We start from the raw sequence: 19,795 nt of genomic DNA, 5'->3' as shown, positions 1-19,795 counted from the left end.
GTGTAGTGGTGATGTTGGGGTGGTGTTGGGGTGATGGTGGGGGGTTAGATTTGGGTTAGGTTGAGTTGGGGTGGGGTGGGTTAGGGGGTGTAGTGGTAGTGGTGGTGGGGGTATGGGTATGGATGTGAGTAGGGATGGTGGGAAGGGGTGGGGGTAAGGATGGTAGGGGATGGGGGTAGGGGATGCGGGGGTGCGGACGGCCGTGTTTCTTTAGTGTACAAATGTTAAGTACATTTAAAAGTTAAATCCTTAAAAAAGATAAAAGATTCATTAATAAACAATGCCGTTAAAGTGCATAGATATAAAGAATTAAAAAATTGATTTACGTTCCATTAGAACAATCGATGTACTTGAGCTCGATTATGATGCAATTTTTACTAGAACAATGAATGACATGTGGAAAATTAAAGCTCCCTTTTCGAACCTGACGGTCATTGAGGCCAAGTGAAGTAGAGTTTACCTGTTTCTGTAGCCTCGGCATATGAAGGGTTAGTGTAGTCAGCACTATGCCCAGCCGCCTTTACTTTCCTTAACCCGAGTTAGGTACGCATCAGAGCTGAGCGGACTCAGGGACGTTCTACTGACTTGTATCAGGAATAACATGTGGAGTTCTGCTAGATTTAGTCCGGCATAACAAAAACTTTTACGCAGGTAGAGGTGCAAGGGTTAGAAAATGTTATGTGCATTAACTCAGTTTCATCTGATCCCACCCCACCTCACAAACGACACAAACAATTAACAACCAACTCCCATAAACCTTTAGTTTTAGCGCCTCTGATCACACCCCACCCCACACACAACCCCTAACTCCCCCACCCCACAAACCACAAGCCATTAACCCCCTAAGTCCACCACCCCTCCAGTTTCAGCGCCTCTGATCACCCCCACCCCCACCCCACCCCCACTCCACACCTCACAAACCATTAACCCCTAACTCCACCACCCCTCCAGTTTCAACTCCTCTGATCACACCCCCACCCCACACACCACAAACCATCAACCACTAACCCCAACACCTCTCCAGGTTCAGCGCCTCTGATCACACCCCCACCCCACACACCACAAACCATCAACCCCTAACTCCACCACCCCTCCACTTTCAGCGCCTCTGACCCCACCCACCCACCATGGACGAAACGACGGAAGCCACCGCCTCCGACAGCAGTTCCTTCCTGGACGACAACAACAACCTGGCCATGTACGTGGTGCTGCCCGTCATGGTTGCCGTCTACGGCGGATGTGCCTTGATCTACTGCATCCACAGGTGCCGCAGGTACTGCGTCAGGCAGAAGAAGAAGAAGGTGAAGATGGAGAGGAAGAAGGAGCTAGAGAGGTAGGATAGAATTAATTTTAAAAAATAAAACACTTTGGTTCTTTCAATGGGGAACACGTGATCTCTTCTTCCATGATCATTTCACTTTTCTTAACCTTTTAGTGCGTGAATTATTCTGATAGTAGTTGTGTATTGAGGCGTGTCAAATCGCCTGGTCGTATACTGCTTGCCAGCAGTGGCGTTGCTAGGTCGGTTGTCACTTAATGGTGTCACCCCCTCCCTCCGAAACAATGGTGTCACCCCCCCCCCCTCGCGACGCCTATGCTGGCCAGAAATTAACATGCAAGTGAGCTAGGTATGCGCACGCATCTTACTGTCTAGAACGTCATGCCTTTTGGTTTTTATATATTATTTAAGTTGGAATAACCTACCAGAAATGAGTGTTGCAGTTTTGCAACAGGTTGCTCTTAAGGGTATCGCATTCATTGTCTCCTGAGGCAAAATGGAGCAAACTATAATTTCAAGTGTAATGGATAGAAAAATTTCAAAAGGGTCGTCAATAGTGGATGACAGATTATTTTAGAGAAGTTTTATAGAGAAGTTTTTATCGGAATCCCTTTAATTTAGGTATTTGTAGTCATTTATTGTAAATGTTTAGTTGACAAATATTGAACCATATGTCTACAAGTTTAAATCTAACGAGTTATTAGCCAATTAGAGCGTGTAAGATTTAATTTGGTAAATAGCACGCAGCCTCACAGAATGTACATGATTTTACTAGGAAACTGTTTACAGACTTATATAATGTGAATAATGTACTAGAAAGTAGCCTTTATATTTATATAATCTACAGAATTATCAGTAGCGTAGCGAGGGGGGGGGGGGGACATATGTCCCCGGGCGCCGACCTTAGCTGGCGCCAAAATGGATTGGAAAAATAAATTGAAAGTTTGAGGGGGGGGGGGGTGCAAATCAAAATCTTGAGGGGGGGGGGGGGTTGCAAATCGAAAGTTTGGGGGGGGGGGTGCAAATCGAAAAGTTTGACCCCGGGCGCCGGGAAGGGTCGCTACGCCTCTGAGACTTATGTAATGCGCATGATGTCATACATTAATGAAATGTGTATGTATTTATTACATATAAACTATGTATGATGCATTATGAAGTAACCAACGGTTTAAGAAATGTGTAAGCGATCATAAACGATGACGAATTTCTAAATTATTCCCAAATTTTTTATTGTGAATTTTATTTACTTCTTCTTCTTAAAGGAAAGCATTTGTCAACCCCATGGTAACGACAGCAGACGAAGCCCCGCCCCCCTCCTACAAGTCCTCCAACAGACCGGGGTCCCGGACCAATCAGAACGCCCTGTCGCTGGAATGTCTTGAAGGGGTATTTTGTTGAATTGTTGTCTGTTTGAAAAATAGAACATGCGCCGGAGTAGATGCGCATTAAAATATGCTTAACTAGTAAAAATAGGTGTAAAATGCTCTAAAATTGTATGAGTTCAATAAAGAAAAAGGTCAATGTTTAATTATTTTTTAAGTTGAAAAAAAAAGGACGAGAAGTAATTCTTTTTTTTCACCGAGAGAAGAAATTTTTTGTAGTTATATAGTAAAGGAACATAGTTCCCTTACAAACGTGTTTCTGTGACCTCGGAATATGAAGGGATAGTGTGGTCAGCACTTTGCCCAACCGCCTTTACTTGCCCTAGCGTGAGTTAGTTACTCATCAGGGTTGGGTAGACTCAGGGACGGATTCGAACTCGAGACTTACGGGTTAGCAGTCCAGCTCTCTACCGCTAGGCCACTCCGTCCCATAACGTAGTTACATATTTCCTAACAAAATATATATTTGTTTTCTTGTAGGAGTCAGACACGGCAGGTGACAAATCTAAAAATAGGTGAGTCCAATCACGTGACGATACTAAATGTAAACAATGTGTTTCATTTTGTGCATGCAACTGAAGTTTACTTACAGTTAATGTTTCCATAATTAAATAATCTTCCCAACAAAAACATGCCACAATTAAATTATAAATATAATCGATTTAACACAGTACTCTATAAAATAGTTTTTGTCAACATATTGTAACATTCCACTTTAAAATAATAAAAAAAAAATCACATTTAAAATGTTACCATCAAAGAAGATTACACTGTAAAATTAAAATTTGTCAACTTTCAACAATTCTATTTTAAATATTCTTACCATCATACAGCATTGTAAAATTATACATTTTGTTTATAATCATAAATTAAACATTACAATATTCCACGATACAAATTAAAAAAAAACTTCATAAACAAACAACATTCTCAAAATAATATACATCTCACCAATATTAATCATTACTTTGACAATTATAAATTTAAAAAAACATTCCTCTCAAAACAACATTACCAACATTTATCATTCAACGATAAAATCAAAAATGTAACCAAGGCTCAACATTGTACGATAAAATCCAAAACTTCTCCAACATACAACATTTTACGATAAAATCTACATTTTCAAACACACAACATTCTATGATAAAAATTCAAAATTTCTCCAATATACAACATTCAACGGCAAAAAACAAAATTTTAATAACATACAACATTCTATGAAAAATCCGAAAGTTTACCAACATACATCTTTCTACGATAAAACCCAAAAGTTTACCAACATACAACATTCTACGACAAAATAAAAAAATTCACAACATCCAACATTCTACGATAAAGTCCAAAATTTAATCAAAATTTAACAAATATATAACCGATAAAATCCAAAATCTCACAACATACAACATTCTAAAACCCAAAACTTTACCAACATACAACATATTACGACAAAATCAAAATTTCTCCAACATTCCCCCAACAGCGCGGACCCCCTACAGGACGGTCAGAAGAAAAAAGACCCCTGGGACTCTGACGCAGGAGCCAGAAAAATTCTCGCCAAAGCCCTTCTCCCGGAGCTACTTCGTGGCAAAGAGGAAGAACTCTTCTGGTACCCGGAGAGAAAACGATTTGGGAAGATTCTAGTCAGTAGCCAGTAGTTACATTTCGAAGTTGTGCTTTCTGGAAGATCGCATTAACCAGATTTTAGTTAATGACTGAGAATTATGAAGCTAATTTTAGGTATTTTTTAAAATTCTCTGTTTTCTGACAATGCAGATGTTTTGGGAGAAAGAGTCACTTAACTAAGTAAATCTGATAAAAAGGAATCAGAAAGCAAAACTAAATTATATCGAAAGTTTTTTTTTTTTTTTTAAACTTCAAATCGAAAAGATTTCGCCAAACACATGTTTTATGTACATTTTTCTTTTGCAAAAATTTTTATCACCAATTTCTCAACAATGGCGTCGGCAGGATTTTATCATGCGTGCGTGGGGGAGGGAATCAAAGTTTCCACATGAATATAATATAATATATAAATATATATATATATATATATATATATATATATATATATATATATATATATATATATATATATATATAATATCGGATTATAAAAAATAAAATTGTAGTTTTAAAAATTATGGAACTTATGACACACCGTCATCAAAGGCTGTTACGTAACCTGATATTATTTCCATTTTCGATGAGTTCCATGGTCAGGGAACTTACCACCCCCAGCCCAAAACACCACTGCCCCTGATTGATATCTAATTGAAAGAGCCATAACTATCCAATGAAGGAGACACTAGCGAATTGTGAGCTCAAAGTCACCGACCACTGGTCTACGCCTAAAATAGAAATCTTTTATTTTGAAATCTTATTGAAAGGTCAAGAAAGGTTTACTGCTCAGTATTTTGATTTGCTACTGCCCGTTATACAAAACGTTTATTTGATTTGTCTAAAAAACCAAGAGTTCAATTTTAAATGTTTTTGGTAATTTCGGAATATTTAAAAGACACTAGTTAATTAATGACAGTTAATTAGATAGAAAATGTTGGAATATTTGAGTTAGTTGTTAATATTAGCTACAGTGTTTCTTTCAGACTTTTTCTCCGAGAGGAGGGGGGGGGCACATGATAGATTCCGGGGTGTAGGCAGACTAAATTTTCCGGGGGGGGGGGAAGGGCGGACACTGGTAAAAGTATATTACCCCACCCCCTCGAAGAGATGCCCGAAAGAAACACTGATGATCTACTTGCCATTATTTTACATGTACAAAAATTAACCACTTGTTTTTCACCGACTTGTTAAAATGCAAAAAATGCAAAACTTATTTCCTGTTGACATAGATTTTGTTATATATTTTGTACATTTTTGAGATGTTATACAATTTTATACAAGTATATACCTGTGATCCATTTTTTTTAAATTGAGCACATCTTAAATTTTTCAGCTCACCTTATATTCTCATTGTACTATAAATAAACAGTCAAACACGGGATGTATTACATCACATAAAATACAGCATTGTGTTTGTAAACTCTTACATTCAAAGACAGTAACTTTCAGTTCAATAACCTGACGTAAATTGAATACTGGACCTGAAATTAAAACTTTTGAAGCTTGTTAATTCTGAATCTTTATGTTATATTTTTAATTGCCTGAATCAGTAACTGATTAAAATATTTTGGAGTTGTGTTAGGTGGATTAAAATTGATAAGAATCGGGGCTAAACATTAACTGTTATGTTGAGATATCAATAGTTTGTCTACATCTGCCTTAGTTTGGGTCTACTATATAATAAAACAGGTTGCATGGGTGTTAAACCAATGTAATAAGAAGGTAACTATTTATAGAAGCAGAAATAACTATGCTAGTGTTTCTTCCAGACTCTATTCCCCCAGAGGGGGGGGGGGGGGGTTTACTTGATATTTTCGGGGGGGGGGGGGGGGGTGAGGGTGGACAAAATTTTCGGGTTTGTGGGGACAATAGTAAACGTGTATGTTTTCTATATAAATTCCATTTGGTTCGGGGGGTGGGTGAGGGGATAGACTTTCTTAGAGGGAGGGGGGGGGGGGAGCGAAGAGATACCTGGAAGAAACTCTGAACATTGCAGGGAGACAACACTCTTGGTAATAGACTTTAGAAATCGATGTTGTAAGAACAGACATTAGCTAGAGCATACACTAGCTGGAACAGACTTTAGCTGGAACAGACTTTAGCTAGAAAAGACTTTAGCTACAATAGACTTTAGCTACAATAGACTTTAGCTAGAACAGACTTTAGCTAGAACAGAATTTAGCTAGAACAGACTTTAGCTAGAGCAGAATTTAGCTAGAGCAGAATTTAGCTAGAACAGACTTTAGCTAGAACAGAATTTAGCTAGAACAGACTTTAGCTAGAACAGACTTTAGCTAGAGCAGAATTTAGCTAGAGCAGAATTTAGCTAGAACAGACTTTAGCTAGAACAGACTTTAGCTAGAGCAGACTTTAGCTAGAACAGACTTTAGCTAGAGCAGACTTTAGCTAGAACAGACTTTAGCTAGAGCAGACTTTAGCTAGAACAGACTTTAGCTAGAACAGACTTTAGCTAGAGCAGACTTTAGCTAGAACAGACTTTAGCTAGAACAGAATTTAGCTAGAACAGACTTTAGCTAGAACAGACTTTAACTACAACAGACTTTAGCTAGAACAGACTTTAACTACAACAGACATTAGCTAGAACAGACTTCTGCAATCGTAGCTGTAAGAACAGACTTTATGATGTGAAATGAACATGTAGCTCAATGCACAAAACCTATTAAAATATTTGTATTGATTCTTATGCATTCTGTCATTCATTTATTTGCCGATAGGTTATTTTTTTCCCTTTCCTCGCTGGTAGTTTCTCATGATCAACATCATCTCATGACTGGTTAAATCCTAACTGTTTTTGACACCACCTAGCCCTTGTTAAATGTGAAAAACAAAAGTGTTTTTGTTATCGTCTTGAGAGCTTCTCTATGCCTTTTATCCTCCGTAAAAAAATAACGTAAAATATAGGGTCTATTATGCCAATAAGAGTTTTTGAAAAAAAATATAGTGACTTTATATTTTAATTCAATATTTATTTTTAATCAATAAAAACAACTCCGATATGGTGTCAAAAGTAAATTTTAATAACATTCCTCAACAATAGAAAACCAAAACGAAAGCGTAAATTAAAATTATTTTTATAAAAGTGTTCTTTAAAAACAACAACAAAAAACAACACTGTTGAATGTAACATAAATCCGGACCCCTCATTCAATACCTGACCCAACCCCTAACCCCTCTGTGATGGGGGATTATATGTAGCTCTATGTTACAAAACTTTGGACCTCTCTACTTACATACCCCCCTCTATATAGCAAAATGTCACACAGCTCGGGACCCCTCTCCTAATATCTTACCCCCTACCACACCCCCCACACACACTCACACTCACGTAGCTTGATGCTACAAAAATTTGGATCTCTCTCCTAACATCCCCCCCACTCTATATAACATAATGTCACAAAATTCTAGACCCGTCTCCCACTATCTGACCCCTCCACCCCACAAACACTCACGTAGTTCAATGCTACAAAATTTTGGACCTGTCCATACATAACCATTACTTCCCCCCACCCACATACGTAGCACAATGTCCCACAATACCTGACCCATATTCACTTCAGATGTGTGCAGTCTTTCTAAACGACCCCTGATCAAACCCTACCCACAAGATTTAGCAAGTTACTGCATTGCTGTTTATATTTCGCTGGAATTTTTACTTTGGTAATCAACATTAGAGTTAGAGATTATGCAAAGGTCGTGGGACGGGGGTGTTAGAACAAGCTGAAGTAGCAATAATAGCCTAAACGTCAATTCTATACGTCTTTGTTGTATTTTAGTACAACCATATTCGTGAAAACATATACATTTTTAGAACACATAATCATAAGGCTGTGCAACATTCATGTTATTATTCATCAATTTTTAAACACAATTTTTGTCAAAATATGATCGAGCACACGAATTAAGAAAATCCATTTCATCATAGATTTTATTGTGCCCATTTCTGAAATTAATTAATATTAACAAAATAAAATAAAACTGGCAAGTCTGTAAACATAGAGAGCTTAGACCTCAAACTTGTCATATGCTGTGACAGATTTGGTGTGTTTTAAAAGCTTAAAACAGCTTTTATAACTCTTTATGTTTGAGTTTTTATTGGCTATTTTTAAGTTCACGTTGTTTATTTGTGGTTTTGTGGCAATTTTAACCCTCTTTTTGATCCAATCATTCCGTTCTTAAAATATTGTTCGCTTATGAAATTTCATACATATTTTGGCAACCAATGCTTTTTAAGAAAGAAAAAAAAAATCCTTTTTTCAGTTCATTTAAAACCTTTTTTTTTTCTTCCTTAATTGTAATGTTGGAAGGGGTTTTCAATGCAACACAATTAAGTATTACGTGTCAACTTATTATGCCCCTTATAGGCCGATGAATCCAATTTTAGCCTGCTTTTCTTTTTGGATTTACTTCGTTAGTTTTTGTCCAACCAAGAACAAACTACGAGGAAGGAGTTTTTATTTTTATTTTTATTTTGGAGTGGTCTCTCTTACATTGGTTGTTTTTCCCAGCTATACAGCCTCATCTGCCCGGGACTTTCACGATTTAGTTACGCTGAGCTTTACCGACCCGACCACGCTGATTCACTATAAGATTATAATTTAAAAAAAAAACATAATATTTGTTTATCTATAATAAAAGTAAAGTTTCCCTTTCAAACCTGACGGTCTATGGGGTAAGTGAAGTAGAGTTCACTTGTTTCTTTGACCTCGGCATATGAAGAGATAGTGTGGTCAGCACTATGCCCAACCGCCTTTACTTTCCCTAACGTGAGTTAGGTACCTATCAGGGTTGGGTGGACTCAGGGAGGTCTACTGACTTGAACCCGGATTCGAACTCGAGACTTACGGGTTAGCAGTCCAGCTCTCTACCGCTAGACCACTCCGTCCCTGTTTATTGTTGTTTTTTTTTTGGCTTCAGCCGATACGAATTTTTGTCAAAACTCTACGGAGACTTGGAACACAATATTGAATACAGCATGAGCGAACAGCTTTTATGGCACGTGACTTCAAGTTGGGTGATTGGTTTTGTAATTGAATATAGTAATCCAACGAGTGATCTCTAGCATTCAATCTTGTTATGTCCCCTTAGTTTTGTAACCGCTTACTTTATTTTTAATGACTAATTTAACATATAATAAAATTCGAAAATAAATATTCATGCATTGTCATCAAAGACGAAGGTATCTTGAAAATTTGAACGAAATCACTGCATTAAAAGTTGGTCAAAATTGAGCTACTAGATTTGCCACAAACCCACAAACAGACGTTGCGAATTAAATAAAAGCTTGTAAAGAGGCAGAACCTTGAGCCAATCCACAAGCCCGTAACATCGTAGCTAGACCACTACTGGATATACATTATGATCACAGGTTAAAATATTAAAAAGAGATTCATTTCAAACAAATTGCGTAAAATAACAACAGATCCTCAGGTCTTTTGTAAAACAGGCTGTGGTGAATTTGTGTTTGATGTTTTGGTCTGATTTGAATTTCCTTGGTTTATTTTAGTAATGTCAGGGTTACTTTCTAGGACGTCCGTACTGTTTTTTCCTGCCAGATTTTTGTTGCGTTCGGCAGCCAATTTCTCGGCATTGGCTATGGCCAGTTTTTCTTGCTTTTCCTTCGCCCACCTAAGTTTGGCTATGCTGATGTCTTGTAAAGTATAGATAGGACCCGTCTGCAATCGTAAAAAAAAGTTATTAATTATATAAAAATAATTTTATATCCAGATATAATCAAGTAGTCTAAAACGCCAGTGAGTGAACTAACATTCTGTTATATTAGCATCCCATGTTTTGGTGTTATATTCACGTAGACTTGAATCCCAGTTTGACGGTATGTATAATTTAATTACTATCCTATTGAGTAGCGACTATATCAAACAAGATTTTCTTCTTCTTCTTCGTTCTTAATTTTTCGTGTTGGAAGGGATCGAGCTTTATCTGCCATAGGGTTTGAACTCAAGACTTTTTAAAATTTAAAAACCATGAGCTTTTGCCGACTCGATCACGCCTCCAACACAATTAAGGATGCGTTTCAACTGCTTATGCGACATTGAGGCCATTGACTCCGATTTCAGCCTGCATTTCATTTTGGATTTACTTCCATAGCCTTTGTCCAACCAAAAACAAACTACAAGGCAGCAGTTGTTTGATTTTGGAGTTGTCTCTGCTAGAAGAGTGGCTGTCCCCAGCTATCGTGCCTCATCTGCCCGAGGGTTCGAACTCAAGACTTTTCGGTTTAGCGACCGTGAGCTTTACTGACCACCACGCCTACCCCTAAACAAAATTTAAATAATCCTAGTTTGCGAAGTCATAGTCCTATTAATCTAAACTATGACTGAGTTTTGAAACGTTTTTGTAGTTTATCATACCACTCTCAGACGCTCTATTGAACTGGACTATAAGCAGACTTACAACAATTCTCTTTACTGAACATATCCGTACATAACAGACTTACCACATTGAGGCGAGTGACATGAGTAGGTTAGAGTAAATGAAAATTGTATCAGGGGAGGTAACACAGGAAATCTTAGGTTTGACAACAATAGTTGTGTAATTAAATCAAGGAAGTTGCACAGTGTAAAGTTTTGACAACAATAGTTGTGTAATTAAATCAAGAGAAGTTGCAGTGTACGGTTTGACAACAATAGTTGTGTAATTAAATCAAGAGAAGTTGCACAGTGTAAAAGTTTGACAACAATAGTTGTGTAATTAAATCAAGAAAAGCTCCACAGTGTAAAGGTTTGACAACAATAGTTGTGTAATTAAATCAAGGAAGTTGCACAGTGTAAGTAGAACCGTGAGTTGAAATGGTACGGAGAGAAAGATTTTCACACTAAATCAAACAATCTATTAGCCTTAAATAGCAGAAACGAAGTCATTCACTGAAACAAAGAATAGTTAGGTATGTGGATACTGAGGTGTATTGTGGCAAGGTTGATATAGGTAGAAATGTATCGCGTTAGATTTTTTCAGGATGAAAGATTCGTTCGGCCTGGTAACATGGTGGAAAGGTTGAGTGAATTCCGGTGTTGGAAAAATTGGGTGGATGCAGTACTAATGGTGGAGAGATTGGGTGGATGTGGTTCTGATGGTGGAAAAATTGGGTGGATGTAGTTCTGAGGGTGGAAAAATTGGGTGGATGCAGTACTAATGGTGGAGAGATTGGGTGGATGTAGTTCTGATGGTGGAAAGGTTGGGTGGATGCAGTACTGATGGTGGAAAATTGGGTAGATGCAGTACTGACGGTGGAAAGGTTGGGTGGATGTACCTCTGATGGTGGAAAGGTTGGGTGGATGTAGTTCTGATGGTGGAAAATTGGGTAGATGCAGTACTGACGGTGGAAAGGTTGGGTGGATGTACCTCTGATGGTGGAAAGGTTGGGTGGATGTAGTTCTAATGGTGGAAAGGTTGGGTGTATGTAGTTCTGATGGTGGAAAATTGGGTAGATGCAGTACTGACGGTGGAAAGGTTGGGTGGATGTAGTTCTGATGGTGGAAAGGTTGGGTGTATGTAGTTCTGATGGTGGAAAATTGGGTAGATGCAGTACTGATGGTGGAAAGGTTGGGTGGATGTACCTCTGATGGTGGAAAGAGATGGAAGCCGGTGCTGGAAACATTGGATGTATTCAGGTCTGTTCTAACTCGCGAATAGCTACAACAAAAGAAATATCGAGCACTATACAAGATAAATGACTGGGGAAAAGTAGAAACAGAAAGAAAAATGATTTTCTAGGTTTTAACATTATTTTTTACTGCTCTCATTTTATGCTTTCCAACAGACTGCTTCTTTTCTAGTTAATAAAATTTCTTTCTTTCGTATATGTATATTGACCAACTAAATCGATTAAAAAAGGTTTTGACTCCCCTCCCCAACATGCTACATTGGTTTCGAACCCATCACCTTAAGCATCTGTGTAGTGTCTAACGCCACCGTGATCCATGTGTAAAGGCTGTAGGCCCTGATGCTCTTGACAGTGTATTTGACGGAGTTAAGTCCCTCTATATCTTGGCGCTGTTTGGCGCTCCTCAGTAAGACAGACCTAGGTTAGAAATAGATGGAATTGATATATATATATATATATATATATATATATATATATATATATATATATATATATATATATAGGCTATAAACTGTAAATATATATAGCCTATATATATATATATATATATATATATATATATATATATATATATATATATATATATATATATATATATATATATATATATATATATATATATATATATATATATATATATATATATATATACATATATATATATATACGGTGACAGGACAAATGATCTCAGGACAAATAATCTCAGACAAAATATCTCAGACAAGATATCTCACGGACAAATGATCTCAGGACAAATGATTTGAAGGACAATTAATCTCACGGAAAAAGATACCAGGACAAAATATATCAGGACAAATGATACCATGGACAATTGTAGGCGATTAAACACAATAATTGATCGCTTAACATTAATTATCAAGGGCTGTCTTCTCTTAAAACTAACCTAAAAAACAAATTATTGAGTTGTTTCCCCTCTATGACCCATAAAGCATCTCCAGTCATGCTCACTCTCTTAAACCAGGGAGAAATGTAAGTTTTCCAACTAAATTTTTTTTCTAATTTTTTAACATGATTCCCATCGATAAAAAATGTGGCAGCTGTTTATTAATAGGCCTCGCTTAAAGAATTTAAAATACCAAGGGTACTCAAAATACAACAAAAATAAACACTTTTCTATTAACAGAATCAATTTTTAAAAAAAATATCTTTTTATTTTCAAATATAAATAATTACTTCAGCATATACAAATGTGTACGTGCGTTAATCTGAAACATAGTAAGTAGGCTTGCTTATATCAGTCTACATCAATTTCTACCTCTCTCTCTCTCTCTCTATATATATATATATATATATATATATATATACATATATACATATATACATATAATATATATATATATATATATATATATATATATATATATATATATATATATATATATATATAAACATTAACAAATTTTATCATTACTAAACAATGGTTTGTCGATCTACAATTCAAATAAGGTAATTAAGAATAAAGAAATTTTTTATTTAACTTTTGGATCTATTTTCCATAAAACAAACTACATCATATTTTACAGTGATAGGTTGGTAAGTATTTACATAATGTCAAAGTAAAGAGATACAAATAAATTAAATTTTTTAAAAATTTTTTTAAAATTTTTTTTTTCTTTTTTCTTTTTTTTACATAAATTAATAAGGACTATTATATAACAACACGCATCAGTGAACACTTCCTTTACAACGTTTAGGACAACTTAATAAGAATCCGAATAAATATTATTATTGTTTACAAATGCGTATAGCTTAATCATAGCGGATGTAACTTTTCTATTTATTTATTTTTATCGATTTAATTAAACAAACAATATTTGGCATGTACGAGAACGCAAAAATGGTGACCTACTTACTTAATAATTCTCTCACATTGTCTTCATTTTTAGACTATTTGAATAATATCCTGAGTTGCCGTCCCTACTCAAACAAGAAACACAGAGTTACTTCCCCGTACTAAACAAGACAACAGTACCTTATTGGATTGAGCTCGTTCCCGGAGTCCCGTGTATGTTTGATCATGTCGTAGCGGGCTATGTTGTTCTCGTATCTCACTGCCGTCATGTTTTTGTTTTTCACCCTAGGAATACACAAACCTTAAACGTTACGAAAGTAATACTTCTACTTCTCCATCACAAATATACTAGGAAACTCAAAACTGGAAAATTAAGGATCAAAGGTATTACAATAGAGTTTATATCATTCAATATAAATAAAAAGGTTTAGAAAAAATTATCAATTGACCATGGAGCGTAGTATCTACTCAATACTTAGTTAAATAACAAGTTTAAAAAATAATAACTAAAACGATTAAATAGCACAATTTTTATACACACTGAAAAGAAGAAAATAAAGCTATAGCCTTTAAATATTTATTAATGCATCATATTTTAATAAACATAAAGAATACGTTTGTGATAACTAAAATGACAAAAAAAGGATTTTAAAACATTGTGTTTACTAAGTTTTAAAACCAAAGTTGAATACACGGGGCAATGATGTGAAGTGATATATTTTCTGGTGTTAGGCTATTGTAGAAGTTGATGTTTACGTGAAACTATAACATCACGCGTGAGTTCAGTTCATTGTCTTTAAGATAATGTGGTTTCAACTATTTTGTTTTCAAAGTTTATGCATTCAATCACGTGAAAAAATTAAATCGTAAAATTTGGATTTAACACATTTTGAATTAATAATCCGAATGACGATTTCGTTTATAGATATATGTACAGTCGAACTTTGAACTAAATTTATAAAGCACACAAATATTTTTTGTTATACGAGACGTTGCATAGAGCATGAATGTGTATAGTAAAAATATATGCCACCTGTAATTGACACCGTCCCCTCCCCACCCATCCCTACTTGATCGGCTTCTAAAAGGCTAGAATGACTTGATTCATCTATTATTTCGTCTTGGTTTCGTCTTTTAAATCCCACTTTGTTTATTTGTAAGTAGCATTGCGAGGATCAAACAGTTGATATATATATATATATATATATATATATATATATATATATATATATATATATATATATATATATATATATATATATATATATATATATATATATATATATATATATATATATATATATATATATATATATATATATATATATATATATATACATCGTTGCTTTTCCCTCAACATAATAAATGTAGCTTATACCCGTGCTTCGCTTCTCCCTTTTCCCGTGGTGTAATGTAAACCGCCGATGAGCAACGTTTTTTTCCTGTTCCATATCAATGATTATCAATGACGGAAGGACGGACTGACACACCAACTGGCGTAACAAAATCTGATTTCCTTGTTCTCTAACCTGGATGGTTACCTGTCCCCCAGCTCACGTTCCTCATGTGCCAGATTGTTTTGACGCCACACTCTGACCCTGACAGACACGTACAGGTGTGTGTGTGTGTGAGTAGTACTCACCTGAGCAAAAGGTCATCGTCCTCCCCTCCCCAGCCCACATACAGGTTGGAGTTGCCGTTGATGGCCAGGTACTGTGCCTTGGAGAACCCGACCACGCCCCCAAAGTAGCCGGAGTACAACAGCCTGCAGGGAGAAACGCGCGTGCACATTAATTAATTAATACAATTAACATATATTAATTAGCGAATAACGAACACCACATTAATTAAACAGTAAACTGTAAACAAAACTACATAGGTTATGACAACAGGTACATCAATTCATAAAAAAAATCTACAAACACGCTTTGTATTCAATGAATAAATTATAAACAAGTACTTAAATTAATTAAAGAATAATTTATTAACAACTAAGTTCATCAATTGATTAATATACTATAAACAAACTTGCACAACAATTAATTAATAAAGAATAAACAATCAAGAACACTAATTAATAAAGAAGATATAAAGAAACACAGAATCAATTTTAAACGGAATACATTCTTTAAAATTAATGAATAAACAATAACAAAAACAAATACAGTTCATAAATAAAGTATATGGAAATATGTATATCAATTAATAATAAATACGCCGTTTACGAATATGAACGGCCAGGATGTTTCTAATCATTATAACAACTAAGCAAAACCCAAAAAACATTTAAACATGTACAATACTATTTTATATGCTCAGGGTCTATCCATCATCCTGACCACTCTCCTCATGACCACTCTTGCTTACGGCCCCTTCTCATCATAACCCCTTCTCATCAAGACCCCTTCCACAAACATCACAGAAGCCAGTGCGACACCAAATGGTGTTACCCCCCCCCCCCCCAGAGGCGTAGCGACCCTTCCCTGGGATAAACTTTCAATTTTCGATTAGCACCCCCCTCGAACTTTCGATTTGCACCTCTTAAAAGACTATTTAACACTAGAATCAATCACTTAATTAAGTGGAATTATCATTTTTCTCTATATATTTTGCTATCTTTTGCGTTGGTGTCACCCCCATCCCCTCCTGCGGTCCGCACCTCCCGCCCCCCCCCCCCCTCGCTACGCCCCTGACTGGAACTACTAAACTGCTACTCAGTATTAATTATTATCAAGTAGGCCTATTCGTCATATTTAATTTGGTCGTGGAATTTTTAATAATTTAACTCCTTGCGATTTTTTAAAAATAACAGGGCCGATTACTCCACTAAAACATTTATTCGAGAATAATAGTAGCCTCCCTTTGCTATGCCCTTATCCTATCCTCTGCTTATTTATCTCCTACACAGTACTCAATATCTGAGTTGTCCCCTCATGTGTTTATTTATGTGATCTTGTTCACACACCCTCTAAATCATTTGTTTACTGTTTATGACTGCGGTGTCTTGACAATGAAGACGTCTAGATCATACGACAGCACACCCGCGGTGTAAAAGTTCGAAGTTAAATTTAGCCTAAATTTGCCCGCAAACTTTGTCCCAACATTTTCTATTGGTTACTGCCCTTTATTCATCATTGTAGTGAATATCAGAAACACGAACGATGATTACACGTTGCACTATTGAGTTATTTTTAAAACTAAGAAATGTTTATGAAAACCTGAGTTGCTCTGCAAGTTGAGGGGGGGACGGAGGGGGGTGAGGGGGGGGGAGGGGGGTGAGGGGGGGAGGGGGGGGAGGGGGGTGAGGGGGGGGAGGGGGGGGAGGGGGGGAGGGGGGACGGAAGAGATTTTGGAAACATTAAAGGTTTAAACATTGTGACAATTTTAAAAAGTTGCAGTTGTGTCTAGCTTGTAAACATCATGATGTTTGATGTGATTGAAAGTGTCAGTCTTCTACACATCATCGTATTTTAATCGTATTTGAGTCTAGATTCTAGATTACAGAAGTATTTCTTCTAGACTTTTTTCTTGGGGGTGTGGAGCGAGGGGGGGGGGGCGACAGAGACACTTTAAAGTATATATTTTCTATATAAATTCTATTTTGTTAGATGAGGGTGGGGTGAAAGAAACTCTTTATAGTACGCAGACATTTTTGAAACATTGAGGCTTATCTATCTGGCAAACATCCTGATGTTAAGGATGTTGAAGCTGTGTCTAGCTAGTAAACATCATGATGTTTGAAAAGTTGAAAGCATATATTTAGATAGCATCCATTATGTTTTAAAAGTTGAAGTGTGTCTAAATGTGTCCAGGTGTGTCAAAATATGACATGTTTACTGACAGAGAAAGCTGTGTGAACTGGAGCGTGTCGACCGTTAAACCTGGAACGCGCTCTGGTAATCAGTGAACCGTGAAGAGTCTATGATCGGTAGGTGGGTAGGTTACTGGGTTGGTTAATGGGTAGGTTAATGGGTAGATTAATGTGTAGGTTAATGGGTAGGTTAATGGGTAGGTTAATGGGTGGGTTAATGGGTAGGTTAATGGGTAGGTTAATCGGTAGGTTAATGGGGAGTTTTATTCAGGAGTTTAATGGGTAGGTTAATGGGTAGGTTAATGGGTAGGTTAATGGGAAGGTTAATGGGTAGGTTAATGGAAAGGTTAATGGGTAGGTTAATCGGTAGGTTAATGGGGAGTTTTATTCAGGAGTTTAATGGGTAGGTTAATGAGTAGGTTAATGGGTAGGTTAATGAGTAGACTAATGGGTAGGATAATGGGTAGGTTAATGGGTAGGTTAATGGGAAGGTTAGTACTAAGCTAATTACATTTACAAGAATATTAACAAGAGTGTATGTTAAGATACTCCCCACACGGGCGCCTTCTTATTAAAGAACCCATTAGGTTACGTGAAAGTGTGTAATATAAGAATGAGAGTTATTGAGTAAGAGTTACTTTTAGTGCAAAGCAATAATGAATGTGTAAAACTCTGACATGTATGGAAGATATTGACGCTTTAAGTGTTGTTGTGGAGTGCGAGTTAGAGAGTATCCCTACGGCCAAAGCTTTTATGTGAGAGGAAGTCTTGAGCTTCTTACAATCGTCCATTGAGTTGATGTCACCAAGGAGTATGAATAAACAGGAGTGGCAATTTACCAGCAGTTTGTCAAGGAAGACATGGAGAAGAACGGTTGAAGAAGAGGCGAAAACAGCTGGGCTTACATGGGCACAGATAAAGGGGGCAGCCCAAAACCGAGTCCGATGGAGATGTGTGGTTGCAGCCCTTTGCTCCCCAGGGGCCACAAAGGAATGATCATGATGATGTTGTCATTTGTAATACAAGCTTTTTATTTAGCTTGCTTCCTCTGTTGTCATAGATTGAAACTGCTGAGAGAAATTTCGAGCACTTATAGCTGACCGATTCCTTTCAAACTTGGCACTGGGTTAAGACCGATGACAATTTAAAAATGCATTGAAAATGCAATAAAAATGTTTTAATAACAAGCTATTATATAATATTACAGTATAAAGGAGAAAATAAATTATTTTCTTTAAATATGTAACAATATACTGCTATTTAAATAACTATAAAGAAAAATGTGGGTCTCTTCCTAAATGTTGGTAAAGGTATTCAATAGATAATAAAGTTTTTTTTTAAATAGTAGAGAATTCTTATATATTTAAAGAAAATCCTTTATTTTCTCATTTTTAGTGTAGTATTAAATAAAAGCTTGTTATTAAAATGGTTATATGCATTTTTTAAACCTTGTTTCGCTACTGAATAATGACATTCTAGAAGTATATTGGGTAGTATACGCCCCATAGTCCTAACATAGGGTGCGACCTCCAAAGCTATCTTTAGAAAATCTCGCCATAAAACAACAAAATATAACCTCTAACTCTCTTGTGACGCTGAAAATATTTACGACAACCACATCCTAACATAGACCCATATCCAGCTCATATTTATGTATTGTATTTCAGGATGTCCGTCCTTTGTACGCCATTAAACATAACATTCCCTTCTCTTTTGTCAACGTGTAACACTGCAGCCATTTCAAAATAAAGAGGGTGTGTTAAGTTAAAAATACATCCTTATGCATTTTTTTTAGAAGTCGGAAATAGCGTAAATTACTACTTCCGTTATCAGAAATTACTCTAAATTCGATAGAAAACAGAGAAATAGATCTTTTATTTATTTAGTAAAATTTCGTTTATCTAACTAAAATAGTACTCTTGTTATAGTGTTTTGAAAAACTGAAAGTAACGTAAGTTCAATTTTCGGTTACCGGAAATCGCTGAAAAGTTGATACGGAACTGCACATTTGATATAAAATATCTGAAATTTCTTCAACCTAGTTGTAACGGTACTTAATTAAACGTGTTCCCAGACACACAGACACACACATACTAACATATAGACAAGATTTCAAAATTAAGCTTTTCCGAATCAGGCATCTCTTCCGGGGGGGGGGGGGGGGGTAGTTCGGGTGAAGAGACCTGGAAGAAACACTGTTAAAAAAATCAGGACGAATCGTAAACAAAAATTGGTAATTGAGAAT

The 19,795-nt window shown here is 36.2% G+C and overlaps 2 protein-coding genes across 2 annotated transcripts in view; one reads left to right on the top strand and one right to left on the bottom strand.

The window, feature by feature from the left end:
* The first annotated feature begins 1,115 nt into the window (after nucleotides 1-1,115).
* Nucleotides 1,116-4,381, top strand: LOC131949571 (uncharacterized). The gene is made up of 4 exons (XM_059311416.1): nucleotides 1,116-1,333; nucleotides 2,542-2,665; nucleotides 3,142-3,176; nucleotides 4,145-4,381. Exons 1-4 carry the CDS (start codon nucleotides 1,128-1,130, stop codon nucleotides 4,317-4,319), a joined length of 540 nt encoding a protein of 179 aa, XP_059167399.1. The 5' UTR covers nucleotides 1,116-1,127; the 3' UTR covers nucleotides 4,320-4,381.
* A 2,956-nt stretch (nucleotides 4,382-7,337) lies between these two features.
* The window catches only part of LOC131949578 (beta-1,4-N-acetylgalactosaminyltransferase bre-4-like), a 54,227-nt gene continuing 41,769 nt past the window's right edge, over nucleotides 7,338-19,795 (bottom strand). The window contains exons 6-9 of the mRNA XM_059311424.1: nucleotides 15,382-15,504; nucleotides 13,920-14,024; nucleotides 12,205-12,343; nucleotides 7,338-9,977 (exon numbers count right to left, since the gene is read on the bottom strand). Coding sequence (XP_059167407.1) covers nucleotides 9,729-9,977; nucleotides 12,205-12,343; nucleotides 13,920-14,024; nucleotides 15,382-15,504 — 616 coding nt within the window. The 3' untranslated portion in view covers nucleotides 7,338-9,728. The remainder of the gene's footprint in view (nucleotides 9,978-12,204; nucleotides 12,344-13,919; nucleotides 14,025-15,381; nucleotides 15,505-19,795) is intronic.

The sequence above is a fragment of the Physella acuta genome, unplaced genomic scaffold, assembly GCF_028476545.2.
Source record: "Physella acuta isolate Inbredline_101_S28 unplaced genomic scaffold, ASM2847654v3 ptg000701l, whole genome shotgun sequence".
Classification (NCBI taxonomy): Eukaryota; Metazoa; Mollusca; class Gastropoda; family Physidae; genus Physella; species Physella acuta.
The sequence above is the reverse complement of the archived record's forward strand: the minus strand, read 5'-3'. Positions and strand labels throughout refer to the sequence as shown.

Bases quoted from the DNA above. Each gene is read 5' to 3' on its own strand.
- LOC131949571 (XM_059311416.1), top strand. From the start codon at position 1,128: ATGGACGAAACGACGGAAGCCACCGCCTCCGACAGCAGTTCCTTCCTG. The intron at 1,334-2,541 runs GTAGGATAGAAT...TTCTTCTTAAAG, and splicing joins AGGAAGAAGGAGCTAGAGAG to GAAAGCATTTGTCAACCCCA. The intron at 3,177-4,144 runs GTGAGTCCAATC...TTCCCCCAACAG, and splicing joins GGTGACAAATCTAAAAATAG to CGCGGACCCCCTACAGGACG.